General features: G+C 47.3%; 3 protein-coding genes across 3 annotated transcripts; all 3 read left to right on the top strand.

The window, feature by feature from the left end:
- The first annotated feature begins 39 nt into the window (after nt 1–39).
- On the top strand, nt 40–3,674 carry BDV37DRAFT_256562 (putative protein kinase Scy1). The gene is made up of 2 exons (XM_032082849.1): nt 40–3,050; nt 3,643–3,674. Exons 1-2 carry the CDS (start codon nt 319–321, stop codon nt 3,647–3,649), a joined length of 2,739 nt encoding a protein of 912 aa, XP_031938172.1. The 5' UTR covers nt 40–318; the 3' UTR covers nt 3,650–3,674.
- On the top strand, nt 3,655–8,298 carry BDV37DRAFT_286219 (dipeptidyl-peptidase III; the record flags this gene model as incomplete). The annotated part of the gene is made up of 9 exons (XM_032087879.1): nt 3,655–3,782; nt 3,893–4,772; nt 4,836–5,945; nt 6,601–7,168; nt 7,236–7,272; nt 7,326–7,461; nt 7,545–7,894; nt 7,958–8,222; nt 8,278–8,298. 9 exons carry the CDS (start codon nt 3,655–3,657, stop codon nt 8,296–8,298), a joined length of 3,495 nt encoding a protein of 1,164 aa, XP_031938171.1.
- A 633-nt stretch (nt 8,299–8,931) lies between these two features.
- Nucleotides 8,932–11,470, top strand: BDV37DRAFT_256549 (putative RSC complex subunit Sfh1). Its single transcript, XM_032082848.1, has 5 exons — nt 8,932–9,516; nt 9,609–10,781; nt 10,852–10,936; nt 10,999–11,159; nt 11,241–11,470. Exons 1-4 carry the CDS (start codon nt 9,173–9,175, stop codon nt 11,098–11,100), a joined length of 1,704 nt encoding a protein of 567 aa, XP_031938170.1. The 5' UTR covers nt 8,932–9,172; the 3' UTR covers nt 11,101–11,159; nt 11,241–11,470.
- The last annotated feature ends 1,847 nt before the right edge of the window (nt 11,471–13,317 follow it).

Raw genomic sequence — 13,317 nt, 5'->3', positions numbered from 1 at the left:
CAGATCAGGTATGCATACTTAGGCCGAAGGTTTCGAGATGGATAATTAAGCATAACGTGTAGGGCTGAGGTGCACCAAACACGCGTTTCCCGTTTGATTTTGGCTATTTATCAGCGTCCTTCTCTTTCTGTGCAATGGTTACCCAAAGTGCACTGTCAATATCTGATTAATACACGGGAGGGCATCTTGCGTGAACCACAACTTGCGAGGCATTCTTACCACTCCATCGCCACATCGAATCAAGAAAACAATCGCTCTTGGCTACTCAGCCTAGAATACTGCTTGGTTCTATGCTTTTAAGCTGTCGGCGGGAGAATCATGTTTTCATCAGCTCTGAAATCATTTAGTTCCAATATATCAGCCAATTATCAAATTTCTCCGCAACCCGCAGTGATCTCTGGTCCTTGGAAAATTCATGATGGAAAGAAAAAGTCCACCGGCACCTCGGCCTCCATTTTCATCTTTGACAAGAAGTCACTCGAGTCACGCCCGAGCGGTCTAGGTGGTCGTTCCTCCTCTTCGGCAAAGAAATTGCACGAGGATGTCGTTGAACGACTTAAACGGGAAGCTGGTAGCCTGACACGGCTCAGACATCCCTCTGTGCTCCAGGTTCTAGAGCCCGTGGAGGAAACCCGTGGTGGTGGTCTCATGTTTGTGACTGAACAAATAACCACCTCTCTTGCTAGACTCCTGCAAGAAAAAGATGCGCAAGAAAGCAATTCGAGGTTGGGCTCGAGGCCTAGCCGTTACATGGTAGAAGAACCTGACGGAACCCGAAGGCGACGAGATTTGGAGATTGATGAGCTAGAAATTCAAAAGGGACTTTTGCAAGTTGCCAAGGGCCTCGAGTTCCTTCACGAATCTGCGGGTCTTGTACACGGCAATCTCAACCCCGAGGCCATCTTTATCAATGCCAAATCCGACTGGAAGATATCAGGCCTTGGGTTTGCCGGCCCACCCAACTCCACAGACTCTCGGTCCTCTCTTCCACCTTTAGCTTTGTCAGAAGTCCTTTACCAGGACCCTCGCCTCCCTCCCTCCGTCCAACTGAATCTGGACTATACGTCACCCGACTTTGCATTGGACTCCAATGTAACTACTTCTGCGGACCTGTTCTCCCTTGGGATTATCATCGTAGCTCTATATAATTCCCCGCACGTCTCTCCGCTCCAGGCTCATTCGAATCTCAACTCATACAGAAAATTACTCAGCTCTCCCTCTACGACGCCATCACAAGGCAATAATTTTCTTTGCTCGGGCACCATTCCGAAGGAACTCATTACACACGTACTACCCCGGTTAATAACTAGACGACCAGCGCAGCGTTTGAATGCCCGTGAATTCCAGCAATCACAATATTTCGATAACATATTAGTATCAACGATCCGTTTCTTGGAGTCCTTGCCAGCTAAGAATCAGAATGAGAAATCGCAATTCATGCGCGGGCTGCAGAGGGTTATCTCAGAATTTCCAGTGTCCGTGTTGGAAAGAAAAGTGCTGGGTATATTGTTGGACGAGCTGAAAGACCGTGAACTCCTACCCCTCATCTTGCAGAATATCTTTGCGATCCTCCAGCGCATTCCCAATGCACGTCGTACACTTCCAGAGAAGGTAATTCCTCGAATCAAAGAGCTGTTTCCGACGGACAAAGCTGCTGTTCATGAACGTGATTCTAAGAAAGATGCGGGCCTTATGGTTGTTCTTGAACACATGAAAACCGTGGCAGACAACTGCTCTGGAAAGGAGCTAAAAGAGGATATCTTGCCACTAATCCGGCTAGGTCTAGACTCACCTACTCATTCCTTGGTAGATGGGGCTATTAAGTGCTTGCCTGTCATCCTTCCAATACTTGATTTTAGCACCGTCAAGAACGACGTCTTCCCTCCAATCGCTTCTACATTTAGTCGAACAAACAGCCTTGCTATTAAAGTACGATGCCTGGAAGCATTCACTGCGCTGTGTGGTGGCTCTCTAAATGAAGGAGGGCCGGTCGAAGATGACTTGTCTGGATTGGTCCAGAAAGGCAACTCACAGCCGATCAGGTCATCTATTTTGGACAAGTATACGATCCAGGAAAAACTCGTCCCACCACTTAAAGCGATCAAAACGAAGGAGCCGGCTGTCATGATGGCGGCCTTGCATGTGTTTCAACAGATCGGCACGATTGCTGATACCGAATTCCTTGCTCTGGAGGTCCTGCCAATCCTGTGGAACTTCAGCCTAGGACCACTGCTCAATTTGCATCAATTTGGTGAATTTATGAACCTTATTAAAAACATATCTTTGAAGATCGAGCGTGAACAAAGGAAGAAACTACAGGAGCTCTCTTCGGGAACAGGCTCAAGTGGGTTCCAAAACGGCGCGGGAAGTTCCTCGAAGATACCCAATAGCTTAACACAATCTAATGTGGACTCTACGAGAGATAACTTTGAGCGCCTTGTTCTTGGGCGGGGTCCCGATGCTTCAAGCTCCAAGGATACTGATCCCTGGAGCAGTATGCTCTCGGAGGAGGCGTCTGCTCAAAAGCAATCACCCGCAGCATTCTCGTGGTCAACAAATGTGGCTGCATCGGCTGGCAGAGGCAATGCCCCGTCGGGTGCTTCAAGCCTCAGTATGCGCTCCATTACACCTGACTATAACTTACACTCGTTTCCCTCGCTGGAGCCTACCGCTAGGCAACGATCCTCTCCAACGCCCGCCTTCCCCACCTTGCAAGCAACATCACCTGATACTTGGAATGCGCCAAGCTATCCGAATAGCCAGAATCCTGTGTCTGGTCCATCCTTAGGGGCGGTAGCTAACATGAAGGCTTCTGGTGCCTCCATGTCTGGACCAAGCGTACAACCAACCCCTAATTATGCTGCGTTTTCTATCCCTCCTCCTCCGTCTTCTCATATTGCGTTGGGGACTTTCCCAAACTCTGGCAGTCTGGCAGCTGCAAACAAACCCCCGTTGGGGATAAATACTCCCCAGAATGCATTCTCGAATAACAGTGTGTCTCAACTACAAGGCAATGCAAAGCAGGGGCTTGACAAGTATGAAAGTTTATTGTGAGTGGAATGATATTATAGTGCTATAGAACTCAGTTGGTTACCCTCCCTCTCTGTCTTTTTCTACTTTAACTACCTTTCTCTTCCTTTGATCTTCTCACGTTTATGTCTCTTCCAGGATAGAAACATGACAGGGCATGTGCCCATATTTTCTTTTCTTTTTTTCTCGTTATTATATGTACATAGTCATGAGCTATCCGACATATATAATTTGTTAGCCAAGGCCTAATCATGAGCCAATATGTTTCCCTCCTTCTGTATAGCTGACAGGTATCCATAAAGATAGAGAGGGTGGGTCTGGACTCTGATAAGCTGTCGAGCAAACTCCACTTTTGCCAAGAATTATGTATCCATGATGCTACCTCCAGTCAGAGAAAGACTAAGGAGATACTTAGCACTGTCAGCTCCAAGAATGCTCGCTGTTCGAGGCGCTTCGAAGCGCTTGTCTTCGGAACATTTTCTCCACCGCCCCTCCCGACCCTTTCTTCTGCCCCTCAATCATCCCCGTCCTTTACATCACTCTTTACGTACTTGTTCTTCTTTCACAAATAACCTTTCCACAAGCACTGTACCTCTTACTCACACGCATCAGAAAATAGTCATGATGGATGAGAAGGTCAAACAGCACTATTTGGCTGACTCACCTCCTACGGTGGTTCGCCTTGAGATCAAACACCACTTTGACAATCTCAAGGATGCAAAGCTGAGACGATATGCGCACTACATAAGCAGGTTAGTTTCTTCCGAAGTCCAGTTGCATAATTTTTGCTAGTTGTATACGTGGCCACCTATTCCACTGGTGTGCACAAAGCTGATAACCGAACTTACTGTTGGAATATTAGAGCGGCATTTGAAGGCACTCGCGTTACTTTGCGCCAGGTTTCCCCCGAGTCTGAACCGATCTACGATCTTATAATCGCACTCTACCACGCCTGTGATGGAAACTGGACTGACCTCGCTAAAACGACCAATGTAAGCGACGAGAATTTGCGTTATTTCTTGGAGTATTCGGTCCAGTTTCTCGGGAATTGCGGGAACTACAAAGGTTTTGGTGACTCCAAGTTCATTCCTCGACTACCTGTGGAAGCCTTTCAAGCGTTGGCCTCATCCACCTCAGAAACAAAAGCAGCATTTGAGAAAGCCAATAGGACTGGAGGTGGTATTTATGAGACAAAAGAGCAGGCGCTTATGCACCTTGGTTATACAGATGGTGGCCATATGACTACTTATTACCCTGATTCGCCATCCATAACGAAAGATGAGATCACAGCTATTGGCGACCTTATGGAGAAAAAAGGGCTACCTCTGGAGAATACAAGACTTAAGAAGTTGCCATCCGGGGACTTTGAGTTGTTAATTGCCTCGGGCGTTTCTTCTCCTCCTGTGAGGGACAGAGATCTTGGTGAAGTCGACGCTTTAGACTTGGATGGTAACTTGACTGGAAAGAAGTTGCGCCTGGTTTTTGGTGATCATATAGAGGAAATGGCAAAGATTGCCCATTCGATTAAGCAAGCGGGACGCAATGCAGCAAACGACAACCAGAAACGGATGTTAGATGCATATGCCTTGTCATTTGGTGCCGGCTCCATTGAAGCCTTCAAAGAAAGCCAGCGGATCTGGGTGAAGGACCAAAAGCCAAGTCTGGAGACCAATATAGGGTTTGTAGAGACTTATCGAGACCCGCATGGAGTGCGAGGAGAATGGGAAGGCTTCGTTGCTTTAGTATGCCACAAGCATTATAATTTTTGTCACTTCTTCATTTGCTGATACCCAATACCTGAGCAGGTTAATCTAGAACGTACCCGAGCATTCGGAAAGCTGGTGGATAGTGCAGAGAGCATGATTCCCAAGCTTCCATGGGGCAAAGATTTTGAAAAGGACAAGTTTCTCAGCCCAGACTTCACCTCGCTGGAAGTCTTGAGCTTTCAATCTTCCGGCATACCTGCTGGCATCAACCTTCCCAACTATGACGATATCCGTCAAAACCTAGGTTTCAAGAACGTATCTCTTGGAAATGTGCTTAGCGCTAAAGCCCCTAATGAGCCAGTTCCCTTTATTGCCGAGAATGATTTGGAGGTTTACCGCAGATGCCGTGACCCCGCTTTTGAAGTCCAGGTAGGCATCCATGAACTTCTCGGGCATGGAACTGGCAAGCTTCTCCAGGAGACCGCCCCAGGGGAGTATAACTTCGATATTTCCAACCCTCCTGTGAGTCCAATCACGGGAAAACCGGTATCTACATGGTACAAGCCTGGCCAGACCTGGAGCTCGGTTTTCGGAGCCATCGCTTCTTCTTACGAGGAGTGCCGCGCAGAGTGCGTCGCTATGGTGCTCAGTTGCGACTTTCACATCCTGAAGATTTTTGGGTTCGGGAACGGACAAGAAGATCTCACCAACGAGGCCGGGGATGTCTTGTTCGCAGCATATCTGCAGATGGCTCGTGCAGGCCTGATCGCCTTGGAGTTCTGGGACCCCAAAACTCAGAAATGGGGGCAAGCCCATATGCAAGCTCGCTATAGCATTCTGCGATCATTCCTTGATGCCGGTGACGATTTCGTCAAACTTTTCTATACCAAAGAAGATCTCTCTGATTTGGAGATTCATCTGGACCGATCGAAGATTCTGACACACGGGCGTCCAGCCGTGGAGAAATATCTGCAAAAGTTGCATGTCTACAAGAGTACTGCGGACTTTGAAGCAGGTAAGAAGCTCTATGATGATATCACGTCGGTCGATGAGTGGTGGGGGACCAAAGTTCGTGAGGTTGTTCTGAAGAACAAGGTCCCACGTAAAGTGTTTGTCCAGGGCAACACCATCCTAGATGGGGATGAAGTGACCCTTAAAGAATATGAACCGACGCTTGAGGGAATGATCCAGAGCTTTGTTGAACGCAATGTCTAGATTCATAGATAGATTTACATGCGTTGGCGATGTGCTTCAACTATATCTGGATGCAAGATACCCGTTTATAGTGTTCCCCTTAAATCTGAGGGATTTCTCAAAACTATATCATATCGTACTGTCCGATATTGGAGGCATGAGTATTTCGTTGCTGGAGATGTAGTCATGTGATCATATGTGAATCCATTTATATAACAGATCATGAAAGTATGCCTAGTGAATTTGAGAAATTTATTGCTAGAAACAACTGTTCATCAATATCCTTGTGTAAACCAAGTGATTGGGGCGGAGGAAGAAGTAGCGTTGTTGCCCCAGGTGCTCCGTAAGCCAACTTCAGTCAACGTTTCCTCCATCACCTCTAAGCGCTTCCCTCCCACACTTCTCCTCTTCCCATTGTCTTCGCCTCGCTCACATTTGCAGCTTCCTGTTATTTTGTACTGCCCATCATCTATCATCAATTTCTCATTTTTCCTCCCCCTTAAAAATAGCTCGAGCATAAGTCTGCCTTCACGAATACCCGCCGCGTCCCTATGTTTTACCGACAGCTCTAGAGACACACCACACTCCTGATCGGCGTGGGAAACGGGAGTCTGACCCTCTTCGATCAACGGGGAGCCCCTCACAAGTAGCTCCTCACATTCCGTCACAGGCACACAAGTACAAATCCCGTCCCTGTAATCTCGAAACGACTCCCGACACCTTGCCGTGGCAATCGGGTTCTCCTGGCTCGCCTACCACGGCGCGGCCGCATCATCTCCCGGATTCTACAGTGGAGGACGACGACGACTTCTATACTGCGCCGCCGCCGCATTCCCCATCCTCACAGGCTTCCTCATTTAGCTTTATCTCAGCACATCCTCCGCCATTCTTGTCTCTTGTGTACCATCCTGGAGCTGATTCCAATCGCGCCAAGGTTACAGTTCCCGAATCCGAGCCGGCTTTCGTCTCGCCGTTCACATCTCCATCCTCCGAAGAAGAACCACCGAATTCAGATTCCTCATCATCCGTGATCGCAGAGTCCAAAGATACCTTTTCCAGGGATCCCAAAGAGTATTCTCCGGGAAGGTCAGCGGAAGAGGGAGAACCTCCTCCCCCGTACACCGAAGGTTCGAGTCCCATAAACTCATTCACCTACGTTATGGCTACGGCAGGAGGCGCGTCGAGTATCATCACTCAAGTACAACAGGCGGGTGGACCACCGATAAACACTTTAGGAGGTATGACACTTGATCGGCACTTATGACCATCTGTTCGAGTCACTAACTCAACTATTCTGGAATTTAGACATTGGAGGCGATGAACATATAACTCTGGACCTCAGGTGAGAATTCGCGAACCTTGAATTTCTGGCACTTTTTCTAATGTGGCTTGCAGAGGAACAAGGTTCACACTCTCTCGGGATGAACTGTTAACACTGCCGGAGTTTGTCCTTTTATCGCTGTTTCCGAATGGTTTACTTCCAGATGGACACATGGGCACCTTTCACGAAGGTGATATTTACCCCGTCGATGTAAGTAAAGCAAAAACGCTCTATCGGCTCACACATAAGTCCCTTCGGCCGATTGATATACTCTTCTAACATATACACGTTAGTATGATCCGGTGTCTCTCCAGTACATGCTTGACTTCTTCCGCTCCGTCGCTCAATCCATCCCGTCGTCTCCTACAGCCTCGACATCGCAAGACCTAGACGTATCCCCCGACTCCATGCAAGGATCGACCAGAGACATGCTCCAGGACCGGGCAGGGATCATCGTGCTGCGGGAAGACCTTGATTTTTATGCAATTCCTCCACGGCCGGATATCGATCACACGGAAATGATCGAGGTCAAGCGTGCAGCTGCAAGAGCGCTACTGAAACAAGACGGGATCTTCTCTGGATTAAGGAAGAGTGATGAGGCTGGTTCAACAGAGCAGCACTTGATCGAGATGCTGACTGCAGGGTAAGCTTTATATCTTTGAGCGTCCAGCTCTCTTTATAACCTTAAATGCTAAAATAATTATAGCGGCTTTGATCGTGATGACCGGTGGGGTCACCGTGCCCCAGAGCCCAACAAGGCAGTTATCTGTAGCCTCGCATTGGCTAAACTCCGTACTGATATCAGGGGTGACATCCCCAATAACAACGCAGTTGGCATGGCCCAAAAACTCCTCTTATTTTGGAGAAAACCTGCTAGAAGATGCTGGTGGGAGGGTGTTGAGTTGGAGAATATCGAAGGCGTTCAAGGCAAGGTGAAAATCTGGATTCGCAGAGTATGGACTTTAGAAATGGTAAGACTTGTGGATCCTGCCACTGATCTGATGGCTCAAGCTAACATGACTGCAGAGTGTAATTGGGCTTCGATAACCAAATCCCACTAATTCTTTAAGCTTTGCATTGTTCTCGTGCAATGTCTTGCCTGCTAGAAGCATGCCATTCACAGCAATGGCTTTCTTTATTGTTTTCCACAACTCTTTTTTCTTTTTCAAGCCCATCTTTGGAGGAGTTCATGATACCCCTACCTACTTCCGCGTCTGCCGTTGCAGGCAAGGGGAATGGCGTATTCAATTAAAGATTGAGGGTACTTGTGTCATTCTGTTTATTGTTTCCACCAGCTGGCCCTCATTTTCTTTTTCTTTGTGCTTGCTGTCTATAGTTGACATTTTATCCTCAACCTCTTTTTTTACCTTGTTTAACTAGTGATAACATCCTTTGTTTGAGGAAGTCCTAGACATCTCCAATACAATCTTAGGACCTAATTCACCTCTCTCTCTCTCTTCTTCATCTTAATTTTTGCCCCGGTTAGAACAAGACAAAGAAAAAGGAAAAGGAAAGAACAGAAATTTGGTAAATTTTGAATTGATATCGCCGATCCATAGTAGAAACAAGAATTCATTTACATACACGTGACTATGATTCCGAAATAGGATTAGCGGGGATATTCCGGTGGAAAACGCGACAATGCAGAACAGGCGGAGCTCAACCGCGATCACCGTCAGAGGAGCTTTGGCTTGTACTAAAGATCAACCTGTCGCTGACGCAGGCCGACCATATCGCATTGCCAGACTTACTGATCGCTTTTTCAAGTGGAAGCGACTCTCCAATTCATTTGCAACTTGCATATACATATTCTCCTCCACCCTTTCGTTGACCGCATTCAAGATAAGATTTGCTTGTTCTCGAATCGGAGTGCCCTGGCAAATCAAGAAGGGACATGTTCTTGTCCACATAACTGGCCAACATGTCCCCCCTCAGAGGCTATATTACTTCTTATTCTCCGCGAGTCCGCCAATATGGAAACGCGCTTCTCGCACCGGTCATTCCTCCAAGCCAAACCGGTCCGACACCTCGAATGACAAAGAGAGGAACAGCGGCAATAAACTACGCTGAAGATGGGTTTGACGACGACGACTTTGAGGACAGTGAAGGTCCCCGACGACCCACTGGCTTGAGGAGCCTTCGACGGGAAGAGTCGACTATTGACAAGGTTCCTTTGGCGGAAAAGTTGGGCAAAGAAGTTCATACTCCTGTTGAAGTTCAAGGGGTATTTCGGGACTGGATGATTAAGAGGATGCTGAGGCCTGTGTATGCTTTGCTAATCACCACTCCCTTTCTATATCACCTGAAGCTATTTTTTTTGCAGAGGATGCTAACTCTAAGTTTTTGCTGTTATACAGCTGCGCCGACCAACTGCAGATTCAGGCGCAGCTCCCCCTCACCCTAATACCCATTCGCATTGATTTAGAAGTTCCAGCGCATCAACCTCTAGAACCCTTCCAATTGCCACGAACTGTTCTGGATCCCGGTATCAACCCTACTCTCCCCGGCTATAGAAGACCCGAGCCGTTGCCTGCGTACAGGATCAAGGATACATTCCTTTGGAACCTTCACGAAGCGCTGGCAACTCCTGAAGAATTCGCTACCGGCTTTGTTCGTGACTTAGACCTACCCAATCCGCAGGCCATGACAATGGCAATCAGCAATCAAATTCGTCAACAATTAGAAGAATATGCCGGTGTTGCGCTACATCCGCTATTTCAAAGTACAGTGCCAAAGCTGCCTTCTGCCAGCCAAGCTGGTGTATCGCGCGATGTATCCGCAACTCCTGCTCCTACCCATGCCGCCACGCCTGATAGCAGATCCAACACTGTGACTGTAATCAAAGAACCGTTTGTTAACGACAGTTTCTTGAATCCGGATGATGCATACCGATGCATGATTAATCTCAACATTAACCTGCAAAATAAATTATACACTGACAAATTCGAGTGGTCTCTGCTACATCCTCCCGGCATGGCAGAGGAATTCGCGAAAATCACTTGTGCCGATCTGGGTCTGGGTGGAGAGTGGGTTAGCGCTATTGCACATGGTATTTATGAAGCTGTTCTAAAGTTGAAGAAAGAAGTTTGTGAAAGTGGTGGTTTAGTCAGTGGCATTGGCGGCTATGGAAATGAGATCGACAACCAGGCGGCCAATGGCACTGAGGCCGGCTGGCGTTATGACCCGGAGGGACTCGGCGATGAATGGGAACCCAAAGTGGAGACGTTGTCAAAGGAAGAAATTGAGAAGCGGGAAGGTGATCGTGAACGGCAGATCCGGCGTCTACGACGAGAAACTGCTAGGTTCTCTTCTACTGCAGGCATAACTCCAGACGTTTCTCGACAAGGTAGCGGGGGCTATTTTGACGTTGACAGCGAGACCCCTCTAGGTAGGGGTGAAAGGAGCAAACGAAAAAGGCGTTTCCGCAGCCTGAGCCCATTGGGAAGAGGAGGTACACCTGGCGGACGTGGAACTCCAGACACCTCTTCAGGCGCCGGGTATGGCGGTGGCGGCGGTACATTGTCCGATTGGTATGTCCTCTCGCTCTGCTACTGTTTTTGACCTTCCATGGGCTGACTTTCTCATCTTTGCTTCCAACAGGGAACGGCAAAATTGGCGGTGCAGTAACTGCATGGTATGGGGTACCGCTGTTTGGGCTGTTCGGGATGGCCCTGCCGGTCCAAGGGTAGGAGCAATGCAACTGTGAAATCCGCACTATGCTCAGTTTACTGACTCACTGTACTCCAGACACTTTGCCACAATTGTGGTCTCCTATACGAACGTGATAAAGTTGCACCGGAATGGTCCAGAGATCTACACCGTCATGATATACCGATTGGCCGAGCATAGTACCAACCGATTGACATGCTTGGCGTAGCTTTCGTCGCCAGTCTATTCATATAGCTTCGGTAAGACGGTAGTCCCTAGTCTTCAGTTCAGAGGGCCAGGAATGTATAGGTTGAGCGTAGCTGACATTGGCCGGTCAATAGGATCCGTTACGAGCGCAACACCATAATTACATTTAGTGGAACTAAAGACTGCATCCTACATCACTTCAGGATTGGAACATAGTCCCTGTACTTTTTCAAAACTTTGGCCATGATATCTTTAATGAACCCTTCACAGTTAGGATTCGGCGTCTTTGATGTGATTTATGTCTTGTTTCTTTTTATCACCATTATTATTAACTTTTACTTATTACCCTCTGCACTTCTCTTTCTTCTTTTCCTCTCTCTCTCTCTCTCATTTTTTTTTTTTTTTTTTTTTTTTTTTTTTTTTTTTTTTTTTTTTTTTTTTTTTTTTTTTTTTTTTTTTTTTTTTTTTTTTTTTTTTTTTTCTTTTCGCAGTTTTCCTGCGCACCTTGCTGATTGGAAAAAGATTCTATTTTATTTCATTCAGTGTCTCCTTCGATCTCCTTCAATCTTAAGTCTTCTTTATCCTCTTTCCAGAATTTTTGTTCCGGACTGTTGTATTACCGATATGTATACTGGCTACTATGACCAGTCGGCGGTTTCATTTATTTTCTTCTTCTACCATGGGTTTGTTTTCCTTTTTTCCTTTCTCTTGACATTTTAGCAATGTAGAACAACGGACGGGAAAGAGCAAATTCAAGGCTTAGAACATTGAACGTACTGTGGCTCAAGAGGCAAGTGTAGAGGATTCAGCTTCAGTATAGTACTTCCATTGTCTTTCCGGACGCCTTTGGCCCTATGATTAGTATCTTACAAAATAAGGATACCTAGGCAGAGGCTACTCGCAATTATTAAACTTGGTGCGCATGTAGGGCGGATGAGCGGCGTACAAGGCTGCCAGTTACCACCCGGAGACAGTTCACTAAACTTGATGCTTAGTAAAGCAAATATATAGGGTACTCAAGGATTGTTTACTAGTAGTAGGTAGTTCTATTATCTCCAATAGGGTCTTTATTCGATGCCTATAGGACATGGCTTGGAAAGCGACGATCAGTTACTGAGTGGCCCGTTTTTCTTTCTTTATAAATCTCCCTTATATCATGGACGACGTATGTCGTCTGTGAAACCCAGCTTTCCGTTCCTTTTATTTGCGCCCCGTGGCTCTTGTCTGATCTGATAACTCTTTGTTACATATGCACATACTCATAGGTTAGGTTACTTGGAAAGGCCCAGGCAATATTACGATAAGAGGCTTCAATAAGATACCTGACAAATCCGTCAATTCTGTAGAACGACTCTGCTCTCTTCCATGTTGTGGACTTGCTACAGACGGTATGATTACGGTGTTCCCGTTCCCTCGCACGTTGATCGATGCGTCGATATGGATGGTAACGGGGGCATGGTGGTGACGGCTGCCGTTGCTAGGACCGGACTCCCAGGACATGCATTCATCGCTATCATCAGCATCTTCCGGCTCATCCTTGTTTGTCAACCATCTCGCTTTCGGCGAGGACGCAATCTGGTGCATTACTCCTTGAATATGGAGGTGGGGGCGATGCCCTCGTTTGATTTTGAGCGGCTGCTCTTGCTTCTGCACATTTCTGTAGTTGATGGAGCAAGGAGTCGGGGGGAGGAAGCATTTTGCGCTGAATGCGGCAGCTGTCCAGGATAAGGATGGACGGTCAGGACAGACGAGTATGTGTCGTATAGCAATTGGCAGGGAATTTCCCACAAAGCACGGATAGGAAGAATGGCGAATCTATAAGGCCCTGGAACAAAAGGCACGATATTTATATGTATCGAGAAGGAAGAGGGAAGGAAAGGAAACAGGGACTGAGATGCTATGCGATATGAGCGAGCTGGGACTCCGCTAAAACTGAACAGTGAAACATTGAATATGCAGCCAACTTGTCCATAACCATAGACTTTGTATATAACTTTACACGCCGCGTTCCCTTGCTAACAATGGATGATGCATCAATAGACCAACAACACTGCTCACAACACCACGTTGATAGGGAAGGACTGTATCCCAGCTAACCCCCGCAACCGGGGCAGAGAGCCTATCAAGTTAAGCACCTCATTACCGCCAATCACTACCGTGAAGCTGCAACGATGGCCCCAGCCTTCTTATTGGGCTGCGGCAGGTTTGGTA

Source organism: Aspergillus pseudonomiae, assembly GCF_009193645.1.
Source record: "Aspergillus pseudonomiae strain CBS 119388 unplaced genomic scaffold BDV37scaffold_72, whole genome shotgun sequence".
NCBI classification, from domain to species: domain Eukaryota; kingdom Fungi; phylum Ascomycota; class Eurotiomycetes; order Eurotiales; family Aspergillaceae; genus Aspergillus; species Aspergillus pseudonomiae.
The sequence above is the reverse complement of the archived record's forward strand: the minus strand, read 5'-3'. Positions and strand labels throughout refer to the sequence as shown.